General features: G+C 31.8%; 3 protein-coding genes across 4 annotated transcripts in view; 2 read left to right on the plus strand and 1 right to left on the minus strand.

Annotated features, from left to right (window-relative positions):
* Positions 1 to 18,127, plus strand: part of LOC109538326 (tolloid-like protein 1) — a 55,608-nt gene that overhangs the window by 10,468 nt on the left and 27,013 nt on the right. The gene's annotated exons all lie outside the window — the stretch shown is intronic.
* On the minus strand, positions 5,228 to 12,765 carry LOC109538222. The gene is made up of 5 exons (XM_019905367.2): positions 12,560 to 12,765; positions 10,756 to 10,896; positions 10,247 to 10,442; positions 9,908 to 10,096; positions 5,228 to 8,280 (listed from the first exon to the last, which is right to left on the minus strand). Exons 2-5 carry the CDS (start codon positions 10,847 to 10,849, stop codon positions 7,866 to 7,868), a joined length of 894 nt encoding a protein of 297 aa, XP_019760926.2. The 5' UTR covers positions 10,850 to 10,896; positions 12,560 to 12,765; the 3' UTR covers positions 5,228 to 7,865.
* LOC125503360 lies at positions 15,279 to 16,380 on the plus strand. Of its 2 annotated transcripts, none has more exons than XM_048663506.1 (3): positions 15,279 to 15,664; positions 15,719 to 15,811; positions 15,913 to 16,380. In XM_048663506.1, the coding sequence occupies exons 1-3, from the start codon at positions 15,418 to 15,420 to the stop codon at positions 16,050 to 16,052; spliced, it is 480 nt and encodes a 159-aa protein (XP_048519463.1). In that variant the 5' UTR covers positions 15,279 to 15,417; the 3' UTR covers positions 16,053 to 16,380. The 2 variants fall into 2 exon arrangements, with proteins under 2 accessions (XP_048519463.1, XP_048519464.1); XM_048663507.1 differs by having other exon boundaries at positions 15,387 to 15,664; positions 15,923 to 16,380.

Consider the following 18,127-nt stretch of genomic DNA (forward strand, 5'->3'; position numbering starts at 1 on the left):
ATTCAATCAAATACGATTTAGTAGAGCTGAATGTATTTTAGTCAAAATAAATAAAATGTGGCACTGGGCTTTAAGTCAAAGAGATAAAACTTAATTTTTAATTTAAACTTAAGTAAAAATCAATAAAACCTACCAATTTGTATTCTCAAAAAGGTAGATAGATCTAAAGAAAAAAGAGTGTAGGTACATATTAAATCAAATTAAAAAACATAAAAGTTAGCAACTTTTTTCTTGTTCACGAAAATTAAAGGACTAAAATTTTCTTCCCGTATGTGTTTGAAATACTGAGCTTTTAAAAAACCTTTTGCATTTGCATAGGTGTTTATATCTTACTCTTCTTTTAAATATTTTACCGCAAAAAAAACATTTTTTTAAATAATGCGACATTCAGTCAAAGTATTAATGCCAGTTTCAAATGCAAAAAAATTATTAGTTCAATTACTTAGTTTGATCTTTTATTTGGAAAATAATTTGATTGATTAATTAATTTAATGATGAACGAAATGAAAAACAACAAAGAGTAAATTAATTATATCTATCAAATCTCTTATCGACAGAATACGAAAAATCTAGCAATCTAGATTTTCTACAAAAAACGCAAAAACTGTAAAAAACTATTGATTACGTGTACCTATTTGCTATTTACTGTCTGCATTAAGATTTAAATAATTTGCCTTAAAGTCAATCAAGTTTTAATTAATTTCGTCCAAGTCTATAATTTAATTTTGTGGCGAAAGTAAAAAGTGTGGTTTCTGGAAATAAAATGTTCTTATATGAAAGAAAACAACTCTCATCATTCAGACTTGAAGGGTGGTTGGTAAAGCTTAAAGCTTGCCGATGTTAAGAATAAATTAGATTCAATAACAATTTTAAACTCGTATACATGCTGAACTTCAGGCAAAATAAATCGATACTTAAACTCGTTCACTCAAAACTCTCATCTTCAAAAATATAATGCGCTATTTCCTAGAGTACGTATTTATAAAAAAAAATATTGGGAAAGTGATAGTCAAAGTCAATATTAATAAGCAATTAGTTTGACTTAATACAACAATATTTACTATATAAAGAGTATAGCTTTACGTTTTGTGTCATAATTCATATTTATGATTTTTTTAAGTGCAGAAACAAAAATAATTTTGTAGGAAATTGTCCCAATAGCGATGGTTTTGCCAACTTGGAAAATTTGGGTTTTTACTAACCAATAACTTCACATGAGAAGCTGTGCTATTATAATTTTATTAGTTAATGCAGTTTGCCTTTTGTAAATTAAAAATAGAAATTACTAATATGAGCTTTTCATTACCACAGCACCATCCGTAGTACGATTCCATTATTGCCAATATCAAGGCGAAAATATTGTAAATCAGTTTTATTTCCTGTTTTATCAACGTTATCCACATCTATTTTTTAAACTTTAATTTGACTTTTTAATTATTTAACGGTTTGTGCATTTATCAATACCTACTTAAATACACCGCATCCTTCGACTCATAGTTTTTCTTCAAAGTTTCAAATATATGAATCAACCTGTATAACAGAATCCTATTTAACGATAGAACATACATATTACCAAAGTATTTCTCTATGGCATGAAGATTAGGTCACCATAATTGTTATCACCTACTTTTAACAACGCATTAATAAAACAGATAAAACTTACCCGAAATCGTAATTCTCGGAATTCCTAATTTCAAAGAATCACTAATCTCGTCTTTAAAGTTACTAACATTTAGTTTAGTTCGACATTTTCAAAGATACGTTTTAATTGGTCCTTGCTAGAACCACTTTTTAAAAAACACTTAATGGGGTTTTCCACCACATCAAAAATACTTTGAAAATATTATTGAACCAGCCAAAGTTATTAATGCTTTTTAAAGCCTTCAAAGTTCTAAAAATGGGATAATTGCGCAACTAGAAATATAACAATAACAGAAATACAAAGAAAACTGATGTGTTAGCAAGCCTCAAAAAAATTACTTTTATAATTATTATTTGTAAAGGCGTCTTGCGAAGGTTTTGATACTGTTTTCATGTCATCATTTGTGCTCTGCTAACTACATTTCTGATCCGTTTAAATTTAAAAGTGTTTTCTAGTTCCTAGACAAAAATTGAAAATAAAAGGATCATATATCAATCAGATTAAGAGCTTGCCTCGCAGACGGATTATTTAACTTGCCTACTAAAAATAGAACACAACAAAAAAGTATAATTATTTTCTTTGATGCGATGAGATTGCGTCAATTGAATTCGGGAATTCCACGTTATATAGACATGATTAGACATGCATGTAAAATATAGAATATTATTGACATGGTAAAACCATGTCAATAATTTTCGCATTCATTAATCAAAAGCCAATAATAAAATTAATTTAATCTGGAAAATTATCCATTTCTGCCTATTTCTTCAAAATGATTATGCACTCAATTGAATAGCGTATAGCTCTCATGAATAAGTAATTGAATACACGTTAAGATCTTTTGGATGTTGTTTTGGACTCTCGATTCTCAAGAATATTACTTGCATAATTGCGGTCAGTAGGTTTTTGCTTTTAGATTTACTTGCTGCGCTATACTGAAAACTGGTTAAAACTGTTTAAACCTGTTAATATCAAATAAAAGACTAGAAATTCCGTTTTGATATCGTTGAAAAAATATAGAAGTTTCTGTTTTATTATTATTTAGTTAGAGCAATCAGTTAAATGTTTAGCTTCCTTCTATTTTACCATTTTATTTCGTCAATTTAGCTACGTAAAAAGAAAACTGGAAATTTTAGTAAAACTCATTCCCAATTCAAATACTTCATCTAAGTGGAAAAATATGAATTAAAAATGGAAAGTTGTAACAAGTTAAGTGTATGTTAAAGTGGAAAGCAGTATAACATTTGGGTAAATAAGCATAAAGAAATGTTTCTTAATTGTGCAACTTGATAATCTGAGAAACAGGGACACTATTCACTTATTTTTTTAAAGATCTCTACTGATACAACACTTCTAGAATCATGATCAGGAAATGATTCACGGGTTTAATTAAGAATTTGCGGTTAGAAAAATGTACTTATTCTCTGTGTTGGGTATTTTTGTTTTAACCAATACCAAATAGTTTTTTAAGTTCGTTGCTTGGTTCATTAGTAAACTGTTTCAGTCATTCGGAAATGTGACTTTTTCAAGTCGGTTAAATATCCTTCGACTTCAAATATCCAATATTAATTATATCTTCCTAATATTTAAATCTCATTGGGAATTATGAAAACCGTTAATTGCCTTACCTAAGTAAGTGACTTTAGTACTGAACCCAATTTTCATTTGATTTTTTTAAATTATTGTATTTTATTTTCGATTGTCACATACATCATTAAAAATCATCTCCCAAAGGTTTGAGTGTAAAAATTATATTTTCTAAATATTATGCAGAGCCAAATTTTATAATTGCTCTTAAGTCAAGCAGTTAAATAATGTTTCATTTGTGTTTTAATGTTGGAATGATTAGGAATCTCAAGCTTAATACCATCTGGAACCATACTCTTTTTAATGAACAGGCAATTTGCTTTATAACCATGGAAGTTACTTTTAAAAAACTTGTTGTGTTATGCAAATTTATACCACAGGAAACAAAGGATTAGTACGGCAATGACAATTACGATACACATATTTATTAAAAATTTTCTTAACAGTGATTTTTGAGGCTATCACTTATGATTGAATAGTAGATTAGTTTCAATTAAATGAAATTGTCGGCCCACTCTTTTTGCTCCTTTGGCTAAAACGAAATCTCATTTTTGATTGCTGGGGGGCAAGCAATATATTATATAGTTTTTTAATATAGGGTATTTTAATTTGGAAAATATCCATTTAAGGAATGAGAATGTAGCTGTTCGATTAAAATGACGACTTTATTTTTGTTGAGTGTATTTTTCAACTTCTTCGCTTTAGGAAGGAAGGAAGCAGGTGAAGATACACTGAAGAAAATCCAATCAAACGATGTGTTGATTTTCTTGAAATTCTTCTCTTCCTATCATCTTCACACTTCGAAATGTATTCTATCATCTTTATTCTTCATATCACTTATCATGAAATACATATTTTATTTTCACTGCACTTTTTTTTCTTCTTGAAGAGTTCTGTTAATTCTGAGCTTGTTGCATTCGTGTAATTCCGATTAATTCATAAAATTTTTGTGCTCGGATATCTTTTGTAATCTGTCGTTAAATCTTTTTTCCTCCAATGGGCTTAAAATTGTCTACTACTGCATGCAATCTAATTTTGCTGTCTCAATCAAAATTTACTTTCAATGCGCACTATTTAATGTCGTCGGTTTTATTTTTCTAATGGAAGAGTTTTATACATTAATGCAATCCGAGTCCGATTTATCATCGAGCGTGTTCAAAACGCTTTTAAATTATTTTATTTTATTCGTATTAACCATTATATATACCAATAACTCCTTGTTAGGTTATTTTAATTGGAGTTAGAAAGATTGACAAAATGTTGAGAAGGATTTTTATTTTAATTTGAAGTAGTTGTTTTAAGATGTATTGCGTTTCAAACGACAGTACCTACATTTAGGCGAGTTTGTCATGTTTTGATGACGATCAAATGATTCTGTGCTGGCTTTAAAATCTGGAGTAGTATTAGTTTCTTTATTTTCCTTCAAATAGTAGTGCATTTTTACGGGTTCGTTTTAAATTATATTGATGCACAATCAGTGTTGCTGCTTTATTTAAATCCAATTTTAAGCACCAAACGATTGCATCCCGCCTTGTTTGAGTGAGAGCCTGTTATTTATTTATAATTTTAAATTTTAATTCTATTAAAAAAAAAATAAAAAAATTTGAGATATTTTGGGACGATTTTTGTTACGGTTACACATTTATTCATAAAGTTTTTTTTCTTCGTAAAGATTCAGCACTACCTACAAGCAATTAGTTAAACGGCCGATAAACGAAGTCAATAAATAACAACATTATTAAATTCGTTGAAATCCAATAAATGGACGGAATTAAAGCTTTAAAGTTTATTCAAGTAGCATGTTTATTTAGTTGTTACAATGGAATTTCAATAATTTTAAATTTTCCAATTCCAAATTACATAACCGAGGATTTTGCCGAATTCTCGAACCGTATGCAGTTTTGTAGTATACTTGTTTATTACGGTTTTTACCAAATATCGGTTTGAGCTCCTTATTAGTAGTATGGGAAGCAATAAAGGTAAAAATAAAACATGTTATTCGAAATTCGGTATAAGTTTTATTTAGAATATAGTCATGTGTAACATGGAAATAACATGTCATTCATACTATATACAGTTCATGTAATACATGGCATGTTTTTTCATTGTAATCATTATTATTAACAATGAATTCACTATACTTAATTAAAATTTTATTTAGGTAACAACGACTGTTTAACCAGCTAAAATAACATGTTTCTCCTAGTATACAAACAATATGCTGTTTATCGAGGTAAAGCTTAGTGAAATTTATAAACACACTGCGGCAAGATTAATATCTCCTACCCTTGAAAGCAGAATGCATCTAACAATGTTTCGTAACTGTTTAGAGCTTCCTCAAAAACTGAAGACAATTTCGTATCATCACGGATTTTTCCTGTGCTTATTAAAATAACTATTTACAAATGGCACATTATGCCACTGATTGGTGTTTTCTATAAATTTCACTAAGTTTAGGTGCGATTTTTCAATGTGGGATCAATTGAAAACGAATGCTAATTATTATTACGATATGTAAGACATTTTGACACAGTTTTAGTCATTATACTTTTACAAAAAACGTTTCAACAACAGAAAAAAACGCTCAAGAAATCAGCTGCGGAATACTCAAGTATCCACCGGTTTTGTTTTTGGTTTTTAAAGTCCAGATAAAACCAAGTGAGACGTAAATAACTTATGTCATTGTTTTTTGCCTAAGTCTAACTAGAAAATCGTCAACAATAACCACATCTTTTGTAAAATATTTCCTTTTTGAAACAGCTGTAATAAGGATAATGAAATCTATTTGGACAAGTCATCAATTTCACATCTACTCATATGCATACATATACAATGTAAGCCAATTATCTCGTCTCATTCCAAAAATACAGACATTGCTATTGATAAATTTAACTTACAAAAGCGTATTACTTCCTCTAATAATTATAATTGAAAATAAAAGATTGTTTTAATCAACTATTTATGTCATGCAAGATCACCTTAAATTAAGCCTGATCATTAAAATTGGATATTGGGCAATTGAATTGTACTTTCACGTAACTGTGTATTACGCCACGGAATTTAAGAATTTCCAAGAAAATCGGTTGACGTGAGGTCAACATTTAATGCTTAAAGCTCACTTGGCTTTATTACGTTATATTTAGGGAGTAATGAGAAAACAATATTGATGATACGATTTGGTACGAAATTTAAAAATACTTTTGGGTTTCTGTTCACAAAATCTGGAACATCTTGATCGAATTTTGGTATATATTTTAAAATTCTGCCAGCGGTCTATATAAATATATACATGTTTTATTCCATATGTTAACGGCATCTTTATTAAGGTGTTTTGAAAATATACTGGTTTTACTCTTCAAGTTAATTGATTTTCCTCATTTAAGCAGGAAAATAAATTTCATGAAGTTACATCAGACATTGCATAATAATCAAAGCAAAGTCTGGGGTTTTTTTAATGCTTGAATTTTACGAACTAAAATATAATTTTTATTGGAAGTTTTACTTAATATTAAAGATACTAAACCGAAATTCTATTAATCATTTTGATTTGGGTAAACAAAAGCGCCAATATTTGGATCGGGAGACACTAAGAAAAGCACACACGATGAATCAATAGAAATTTTTTATCTAGGATATTGAAATGCACATATTTTGTATGTTTGCGTTGGAGATTATAAAATATCCAATCACTACGACAAACTGGGATTCAACAAACAAGTGAATGATACACATTTTAAGCAATTTTTACGTTGAAAACAAATCAAACTTTAAAAATGTACTAAATATCAACTTGGTGCATAGGATGAATTATTATCACCAGCTTTCCAATGCCCGAAGTGCTATAATTTTTGTTTAACAATTGAAACTTATAAACATGCATGAAAAGGTGTCTCGGTAATTTTTACGTAGCCTTTTTCTGAATAAAATTTAGGTCAGATCGTCTTCGTATGAACCAAAGAATGTCACAGTATCCTTCTGATCATGTGTTTTCAGGGCACCCTGTATATCTTTACGCGTTTCGGAAATTAAACTAATTTATGAATGTAACTTTCATCTAACATAATCCAACACGTTTTGTTACATACATCTACAGAAAGTGTGTTTTTGGAGAAGTGATTTTTTTATTGTTTTGGGTGCCAAACAGACCACATCTGCTTTTGATGAATGAATTTGAACATTTGTATTTGATTAAAAATCAATCAGTTTCATTCCATATTTATATTGTTTCAATTTTGAGAATTTTAGAAACGAGCGCAAGCATTTGATACTTATTTTTGCAAAATCAATCAGTCTTAATACATAAAGTTGATTGATTGATGAAAGTACCAGAACGTTATCTATAAATTAAATTTTTATAAAACTTTTAGCGGCATGCCGCATGTTTGAGATATATTTTGGTTTAGTTGATTTGGTAAAATTTGATCTTAACTTGCATATTTTTTGAGTGATTATTAATTTATACCTACTTGTCTTCAGTGTTTTTACAATTCAGTTCATAAAAAAGAACCTTCACTACCCAAAGCCAATGAATAACGCTGCAGATCAATCAAATCTGGAATTTAGATCAGAAACCTGAACCAAAAACCCAAACCATCGACTTGTATATAGAAACTTAAATCTAATCCGAGCTTAACTTCTACACTGGTGTAGTCCTTCTGGCATCATTTTCAAACGTTTTTCGACTACCACCACGCGAACTTATACTCACAATACTTTGAGCTCTGATCGGTAACGGCTGATCCAGATCGAAAGTAACGAACTCCTGCGGCAAACTTGGCGAATAATCGTCAAAGTACGGTTCGGGCAAATCATCCAGATTGACATCGGCAGTCGTCGACACTGTGTTGACAGTGTTCAGGGTGACGTCACGGGATAATCCGCGCTCGCGATTGGTGAATCTTTCGTCGAACTGATACGAAATTGTCGGCGGTGGGGGAAAGTCATAGAAAGACGCTGAGACATCTTTCAGTGAGGGCGTTGATTGGTGGAAACGAGATCGGTGCAGTGTGCAAGGCGACTCATGGGTACTATCCTTAGGTGACATGTGGTACCTGTAAAAAGAGAAAGATTAAAAACTAAAGTTACTTTATGAAAAATACCTTATGGGAGCTACAAATATTTTTACAAAAATTACCATTTTTCAGTCTATGGCATTGTTAAATATGTACGTTGCTTGATTTGATTTACGTGGCCAACTTAAAGTAATTTCTGCGCTCTATTCTCGATTTGCCTATATTTTTTCGACACTATGAATGATTGAACAATTATTAAGCGAACTTATATAAACAGTTTTTTCCTTTCTTGCTGATTTTCCTTTCTAAGCTACTTTTAAAATAAAATACATTTGTTGTCATCGGTTGCGATTTAATATAAGGTTTGTCTTATTGTCAAATCCTTAAAAACATAATTTCTTCCGATTACTTTGGTTGCACAGAAAATGTAATTCGAACATTTGCCTACAACAAACGAAAACAAATTTTACTTACAAAGCCTTACAAAACCCAATTTTTTTATTTGAATATGGCATTTCATCATCGCATAGTGAAGAGTTTCTATCAACTGAGCATTCGCCCCTATTCATACACTACGAAATTTGTGCAGTTTTCATAATTAGCTTCTGAGAGCAGACGTTTTTTTTAATACCATTTTTTTTCAAAATTCGTTGAAAATATGCTAGTATTTAGTAATTAATCAAGAGTTATATTTTTATATTAGTCATTAAAAAGTGGTTGAACAAATTACTTCAAATAATTAATATAAAGCAAGTAAAAAACAGTAATTGTTCCCTTTTATTGATATACAGTTTCACTCCATAAACATGTCGTCAATATAATCGCAATGAGGAAATTTTGTTTTGATCGCAAATTGATTTTTAATAAAACTCTTCTTTGTCCGCATGCTAATATTAATTTTGCTTATTGCAGATGACAAAGTTCTGAAAAAGATAACTCGAGGTTCATCGAATTGATATTTTTACAATAATTGACGTACTTTTTGAAAGTGCTCTTCATTGCATCACAGTACTGTCATAGAAGATGCAGTTAGCAAGAAAATTTCTATCTATGCTTGTGCAATTACTTATATTACTTCGCAGCTTTTTGAACTGACTGTTAGCAAATATAAAAATTGGTGGAAATCTTCAATAAGTTTCAACATTTTCACATAAAATGAATTTTCACAAAACATTTGTTAGTTTTGTAGCTATAGTAATAAATTTGTGGCAAAAAATGTGAAATTACTAGTTTCGCTCATTTTGATTTAAGGAATATATTTTATTATATTTAATTTATTATAATTCTAGATTTCGCCCTAAAAATCAAACGTATTAAACTTGCTGTGCATTCAAATATTAAATCAAGAAAACAAGGTTTAAATTAAGAAACAAGCACATGTGATTGAGAGTGAAGAAAATGGTTTTTGTTTGAAAATTTCGCAATGCATACTCACTGTGTAGCGGCGGCTTCCATTTAATTTTTGTTCTTATATTTGAAAATTTATCAGTCTTTATTTATAAAAAATGTGACATACAAAATATGTGAGCAGCTATTTATTGAGGAAGTAGGAAACTTTTAGTTTTTATTAATTATTGAGTACTTTTCTCTATACATAGTATACCTGGTTATATTTCAAGAAACCCAAAATTGTAATTCAATTACTTAATTAGTTCACATTACTTACATATTTCTTGCTGGACTTCTGGGGAACGTAACGGTACTATTCGAGTTAACGTAGTAATAAGGATGTCTCCTGCATGGATACTCTACAGGCATTGGAGGCTCTATAGTTCTATGTAAGTTTGGTATCGAAGGCGTTCTATTTCCCTTCCTCAGCTCGTCGATTTGTTTCCTTCTCCAATGGTACCTTACTCTAAAACAAACACGTTTTTATCAATTTGCTATGACTTTTTCATGTTGGTTTCAAAAATCTTATACAGCTTTTGTTTGGCCATTCACCTTCTGTCCAGAATCAATAACCTTTTGCGGGGATTGAAATGTGGAAAAGTTGCGTTTTACTCACCTATATATAAATAAAAAAATACAGCCAGTTCCCGTTAAATTTACAGAGGACAGTCCAAAGGCGTACAGTAGGAATGAGTATCCGTATCGGTATTCGAACAGTGGTGGCCTTATTTGGGACTGCGGCCTAAGTTTACTACCCACTTCTGCTTTGAACACAGATATATACACTATGAGACCTAGTAGCATTATCAACCCTGAAAAAATTTGAAAAGTTTATTAATAAAATTATATTGGGATAATAAGTTGTAAGTGGTCGTTTCWTTAATAAACCGYTGGATGGTTTTTCATTCACTCAATCTAAATCAACCTATATAAATAGCATTAAAGCGGAAATTTGCGTATTTAAAATACACCTAATTAGATTTTTTMATTTTWTTTTTTKKKAAATTAACCAACGGAAAATGCGTGTRATATATACCGAAGTTTGCCTYAGAATTTTATCAATTAGTTTATCYTTCGCGCTTTTAACTGCTTTCATTTCAATAATAGTAATAAAATTAAACTCACCTGTRAATATAAATAGTAAACCGGATATAAAAGTATATATTCCTCTATATCTAACGCATTGACCAAGCATGCAACACATAAARGCTGCAATCATGATYGATCCTGCCAGCAGAAAAAARATGGCAGCTTTTGAAACAACATCTGGAAAAGAAGAAATATTAAGATTTTAGAGTGTTACAAACTGAAAATATTCAAATACRGACTAAAAACAAATGSTTYGTTTGCTCCRACGGGGCTTAATGGGTGGTTGAATTTGATACACTGATTGTTTTACGGATGACAATTTATGTATATCGATGTACAAGGTGATTGAACAATAATGGRAAATACAGAAACTGGAGATACTACGCATCCGAAACTCGTGATTTCAGTTTGTCAAATTGTATTATTCTASAAATATCKTAGTTGGRAACTTGAGCAACGTGGAACTTGTATTCGTCACAAACACGTATTTTATTCTTAATCTAAAAAACSTAATGTTAAAAAAAAATTAGTTTAACCTAACCCAAATTAACCCAGATGTTTTCAAAATACTGTCAATCGAGCGAAAAACAATTYCGAATTTKAATACACTGTATTTTCGAAACTATCAACTTTACCCAATGACCACTAATTAAMGCGTAATATMTTCAGTATCAAGCTCTACAGATCTAGATCTCTACTTTGACGCTATYCTATCCTATATTGAATCCAGAAATTTGTCCTTGTGTTGAGACATTCGATGCATTGCTGAAAATTATAACGAAAAACATACAATAAACCTCATCGAGATTATTTATAAGCGGAAAAATTTATTACAAAAAAAATCTTTATTTTTGAACTGAATGTTATCAAATGAATGTAAAATATATTAAAATTTCGACCAACTTGTTATTTTTGTCAAATGTTAATATTTTTTGAAATCTCATAATATTAAACTATTCTGGGGTTTGAATTTCGAACGTAACTTAATCAAGAAAACATTTTTTCGTCATCAATTTTGTTTCAATGTTATCCAACCATTATACATATATGGATTGCATAAAATTAATAATTTAAATACTTTCATTAAATAGCAACTAAACTCATTCTGTAAAGGTACACAATTATATAATTAATGTAAATTTAAACCATATACGTCCGGTGAAATATAGCGTTCATATAAAGTGTTTTGGTAGTTATGTTTCATTCTTGTTAAAATAGTACTGCAGTTAATAGTTTATTTGAATTTATTATATTCCCACTATATTATTAAATTTTATTGATAGAATTATGTTATTTTATATATTCTAACAATTTGTACATGTGTGTATTTTCTGTAGGAAAAGCTGAAATTTGGGAATTTAATCTACCATAAAATTGTTTAATAGAACGGGAGCACCAAACTCTTAATCAAGGTAATTTCTGCTCAAAAGTAGGATTAATAAGAAATATCAAATAAGCTTAACACAGTTTTACATTATCTCGCAGAGAGTATATATCGAGAGTTCCCAATGTAGATAGTTACAAATTTATTTGATATTATTATAATTTATGTATATTTCAAATAAATTTTGAAGACTGTTTTTATGAGTAAAGTAAGAAGTTACATAAATGAAATAAACAATAAAAATAATTTTGAGTTGCGTAAAGAATATTACTTCAGAATTAGCTAAGGTTCTTAAATTAGAAGTTATCTAGAGAGTCTAAGACGAACACCGAAAAAGCTACGAGAGGCAGAAAAAAATCATATATTTTTCACGATTGAACATTCAAGTTTCTAAAACTAACGATAACACTTGAATTTTACATTGAACATTGTGTTCAAATAAACGTTTGCACTTACATGGAATAACTAACGTTGAATCTTTGAGGTCTGGACTGTAATCTTGAGCGAAATAATCGATTCGTTTGCAGGCGTACTCGTCTTCACCAGCTGGAATTAAAGAAAATGTTAGCAGAAATGATTAACAGAAGCCCGGTAATTTAATATGTTTTTTTTAATACGGAACATAATAAATGAGCCCTTTTCAAGCAAGTATTATTTAGCAATTGACAGATAAACTTAACAGCAGGAAAATATGTGTTTTGAAATAGTGTTCACCTTGATGACAATCTTCCATACAAAAGCAACTGTTTTACTTGCCCAGCCTTGAAAATTCGAGTGGTCCCAGAGCGATGATAATTTTCCAAGATCTTTAATCGGGCTTCAATTTATTGCCTTTTAAAAGCTAAACAATATTCATTGATCATCAAGTTTACATTGGACATATCTTAGATATTATATTTCAAACCGCTATGAAATTTGAAGAAACTCTATAGGAGTTTGGGCCATTAAAATATTTTTGGTATCCAGAAATTTGTGATCAAGATTCCCTACGTGATCTAGTGGTAATGGGGACCGCGCCCACTCACTCCATCACGGTGGAAAGAAGAAAACACTGTCAACTTTTCAAAGCCGTTCGCATCTTTTCGGGCACACACGTACGTGATTCCGGTTTTATTTTTCTTCTCGCATTTCCACATCCGGAGCCCCGTTGACATGCTAAACAAATAACGTCCATATTTCAGATCCTTTCATTTAAGGCCGGGAAATGACGCAAGAGCTTGATTATAGAGCCGCTATTGCGGATTTGTTTTGAGCCTGTCAAATTGAGTTGCCTCGATTTTAATAGAGAGCTTGGTATATGTTCCATTGGAAATGACGAATTGTTTATTTACGTAATTTATAACATGCATTCAGGAATTGAAGAATTAAATTTTATCATATTTCAGGGGTGTTGAATTTTATTTAATTTTTTCATTAATTAAAGGGGTTTTGGAATGGGTGGTGAAGAGTTTTTACGTTTTTTTGAAATCCACTACTTTCATATTCACATTCTTCACCTCCTCACTTTCAGTCGCATTATTTCTATCTGCTGTTGCGTCTATTTCAATTTCATCTGCAATCATTCCATTGTCATGTGCTAAACTCAAGGCAACATTCCTTCGGATCCGTCCCAGAGTTTAGAATGTGCAACTATTTTACAACTAACACAGCAACTTATTTCAATTATTTAGATATACTTAGGTAATCTGGTTGAAAACCCAATTCGAAGGGGATTTTGTTGTTTTCACTATGAGTTTTCGTACCAATACGTGGTGAAGTAATGAGGATTTAGACCCCTTCTGGCCCCCATTGCAAAACTAGTAGAAACCATAACGGGCCACGAAGCCCGCAAATAGACAATTAGAAGGAAATTGCGCGCCAGCATGCACCCTCGTAAACCAAACATTAATAGTAGTTATAAATATCCTTAGGGGACACCTCGGCCATTTTACAAGTCCAGAAAATGTCTATTGTCCTAAGTTAACTGAGCTTAGTTAGGAAATTGAAAACTGTCCATTTAATTGGCCAACGAAATTGACTTCTACTTTCCTTAAAGTTCGAACCTTGACATTCACTTCATAGGTTCTTGAACAGCTGTACTTTTACAATATCTAAAATATCTACGTTCTGAAAAACATGTAATGCTAGGAGGCGTGGCTGCACCCTGACCAAGTCTTCGACGTGGTTGAACAAAATTTTCGGATAAAGTGCCATATTCTCAAAGAATTTGGAAATCGTCTGCACTTCATTTTTCAATTTTTCAACTAATTTGGCTCAGGTTTCATCAACATAAACTTTATGATTTGCACTTTATTCGACTTCCGACAAATTGTCGTCAATCTAACGCCTCCGGTCCGGAATTAAATTTTCAGTGGTTGATTCCATCTTGTTCCCTGTTTTTCATAAGCAAGTTCATAGGGTTAGCTGCATTCTACTCATATATTCGTCGAGAACGGAAATTTATTTTCCACATAAAGCGCAATTCTGCTTTCGTGTTACCGATACAACGAGGAGAATGAGTCTTGTGGGAAATCAACGTTTTATTTTCCTTCTACTAATAGCTCTTGAATAATGCGTACCATGGATAACAATGCCTTTAAAATTCCACGGTAAAATATTTTTTATTGAGAAAATCTCCTTTCCGATACCATAATTAATCTTAATGCACGAATATAATATGGTGCTTGAAGCCAGAGTTCATTAGACTTAAAATAATGCACACGATCATCACAAATACGTATGTGTAGTGTACGTGTAGCAACTCTCTAATAGAAAAGTAGGCAAATGCAGATTTTTAGTTTGTACCAGGGCAGCAGCATGTTGAAAGAGGTAGCAAATGAATATCAGGAGAAGATTCGTTTTCAGCGTTAGCGTTCCCTTATTATGAAAGTGGGTGTCGCAAGTCTCTAATAGAAAAGTTCTGATGGCAAATGCAGATTTTCGTTTGTACCAGGGCAGCAGCATGTTGGAAGAGGTAGCGAGCGAATAGCAGGGCAACTCAATGAAACTCGTCATGTGGCTGTCCTTAATCATCACTGTAATCAGCAGCACGTCTTCATGTATGATCAGCAGTTGCCATATAACAAGAATTTTACTGCATAGCATTTTACTGCTTGCAGAACTCGTGTTAAACTCGATTTTGCTAGTGATCTTGTGATTGTTTTTTTAGTTTGTTGTTCATACTATAAGTTGTGCTAAAAAATATAAATAACTAGAGGAAAATATACCACTGACTTATTTATCTATTGCTTCAGATCATGCCTTGACTTTATTATAAAAAGTTTTCATTTTTGTCGTGCGAAAATCGTATCGGGAATCCGAATGTGAGGTTCCACATGTTCCCTCATGGTGCGATTATGTTTCAACACTGGATGGACGTTGTGAATAATCCAGCATTGTCCAAATTAGCTCATACCACTGTTAGAAGGTGTTATTCGGTATGCAATAACCATGTTATAGTATCTCAATTTCAAACTCCCGAAAGGAAGACGCTGCTGACAAAAGCTATTCTCAAAAGTTTTATAGCTCCTTCTAACATTTGCATGCCACCGGCTAGTGATTCGGAGACACATCCGCACACAGGTAGAGATACTTTTTCGACAGAAATTTTTTTTATAATAATGAAAAACTTATCAGGTATACAAACTTCTCATGATGATTCTACTTCTGTCGAACGGGAACAAGAATCAACTTTTTCGATGCCTACACATAATGTAGATAGTGAAATCGGTAAGTTTTAATAATCATTAAAAAGTAATAACTACAGTAAGAGTAGGTACACGCTTTTTCTTAAGTTTAAGAAAACGCTGTTCTAAAGTATTATTTAAAAGTATTTAATAGGTTGACCGCTGCATGTGAGAAGCGAATTGCTTCATTCCATTGGAGTAACCAGCAGGAACAAAATGACTCCAAGGAAACAACTTCTATTTTACAAGCTATGCAGCATGAGGAGGACATCGAAACGTTATGAGCATAATTTGAAGAGTTGCAGGAAAGACGTGTTCGGGGTAAAGAACATAAGTAATCTTTTAAACAATAAAACTTAGATTTGTTTAGAAGATATATGATAGAAGACCGTGGGCGCAGAAATTTTTCCTATTGCAGCTACGTCAAAAAGGTTTAATGGAATTCTTAATCATTTTAGTAATTTGTTGCCCTTTGCATGACGAATATATGTAATAATACGGCAGTTTCGGAATTTATTATTTATAATAGGTGAAAATATATTTTGCTTCTAATACATCGAAAATTAAGCCGCAGAAAGATAGCCGCGACAATGCTATAGTGGATCAATACATCCAAAAATTTGCACCCAAATTGTATAAGTAGTTTTTGTATTATTATTTTATAGAAAGGCAGATTTTGACATCAACAATTTTGTTTATTTGCTCCTTACATGCTTTTTAAGTTTTTACTTTTACTTGTTTATCATTTAGACGTCTGTTTGTCCTGTTTATGTTATATATGTTGATCGTTTATAGGATGTACTTTGTTCTTTCCTATTTCTGTTATTATAAATATGTTTATCATTTATGACTGTTTTTCTTGTTTCTGCTATAATAAATAATTTTATCATTTCTAGTGTTTTTCGTATTTCTATTATTATAAATACGTTTATCATTTATGACTGTGTTTTTCTTGTTTCTGCTATAATAAATATTTTTATAATTTATGACTGTCTTTTTTTTAATAACGTCAATACATATACCTACATGTTGCCATTTTGTTTCTAGGTCAGTTTAAGTTTGTGTTTGCCAGCGTTACATCATTTTAAAGGTAGCTGTTACAGGTGCAGCGACTTTTAATGTAGTTGGACAAATATTTACCTTGCTACGAATAATAAATTCACAGAAGTAAAGCCTGTGTCCCATGCATCCGTTTATATGATGAGACGATGATACGAAAGTGTTTCTATTGGTTGGAGCTCTGCGAATTCTTCCGCCAACCAATAGAAAGACTTTCCTATCATCGTACCATCGTATAAGCGGATGCATCGGACACAGGCTTAACAATCATATTGTAATTCCTAAATCGAAATTCCCGCTTTCTTTTAATTTAGGGACGTAAACACCTGGCAGAGAGCGCGCATAAGCGATCACGGGCGTTTGCATGGAGTTGTCACTTCTTGTTCAGAGGTGATCTCTGATCAGGGCAGTCAATTTTTTAGCGTTAGCGTTGCCTTATTTCGAAATTAGATGTAGCAAGTCTCTAATGGAAAAGTTCTGATGGCAAATGCAGATTTTCGTTTGTACCAGGGCAGCAGCATGTTGGAAAAGGTAGCAAACGAATATCAGGAGAAGATTCGTTTTCAGCTTTAGCGTTCCCTTATTTTGAATGTGGGTGTAGCAAGTATCTAATAGAAAAGTTCTGATGGCAAATGCAGATGTTCGTTTGTACCAGGGCAGCAGCATGTTGGAAGAGATAGCGAGCGAATATCAAGAGAAGATTCGTTTTCAGCGTTAGCGTCCCCTTATTTTGAATGTGGATGTAGCAAGTCTCTAATAGAAAAGTTCTGATGGCAAATGCAGATGTTCGTTTGTCCCAGGGCAGTAGCATGTTGGAAGAGGTAGCGAGCGGACATCAGGAGAAGATACGTTTTCAGCGCTAGCGTTCCCTTATTTTAAATGTGGGTGTAGCAAGTCTCTAATAGAAAAGTTCTGATGGCAAATGCAGATTTTCGTTTGTACCAGGGCAGCAGCATGTTGGAAGAGATAGCGAGCGAATATCAGGAGAAGATTCGTTTTCAGCGTTAGCGTTCTCTAATTTTTAAAGTGGGTGTAGCAAGTCTCTAATAGAAAAGTTCTGATGGCAAATGCAGATGTTTGTTTGTACCAGGGCAGCAGCATGTTGGAAGAGATAGCGAGCGAATATTAGGAGAAGATTCGTTTTCAGCGTTAGCGTTCCCTTATTTTTAAAGTGGGTGTAGCAAGTCTCTAATAGAAAAGTTCTGATGGCAAATGCAGATGTTCGTTTGTAGCAGGGCAGCAGCATGTTGGAAGAGGTGGAGAGCGAGTAACAGAAGACATGTTTTCAGCGTTAGCGTTC

The sequence above is a fragment of the Dendroctonus ponderosae genome, unplaced genomic scaffold (assembly GCF_020466585.1).
Source record: "Dendroctonus ponderosae isolate FM_Combo_2020 unplaced genomic scaffold, Dpon_F_20191213v2 Dpon_F_20191213_2, whole genome shotgun sequence".
Taxonomy (NCBI): Eukaryota; Metazoa; Arthropoda; class Insecta; order Coleoptera; family Curculionidae; genus Dendroctonus; species Dendroctonus ponderosae.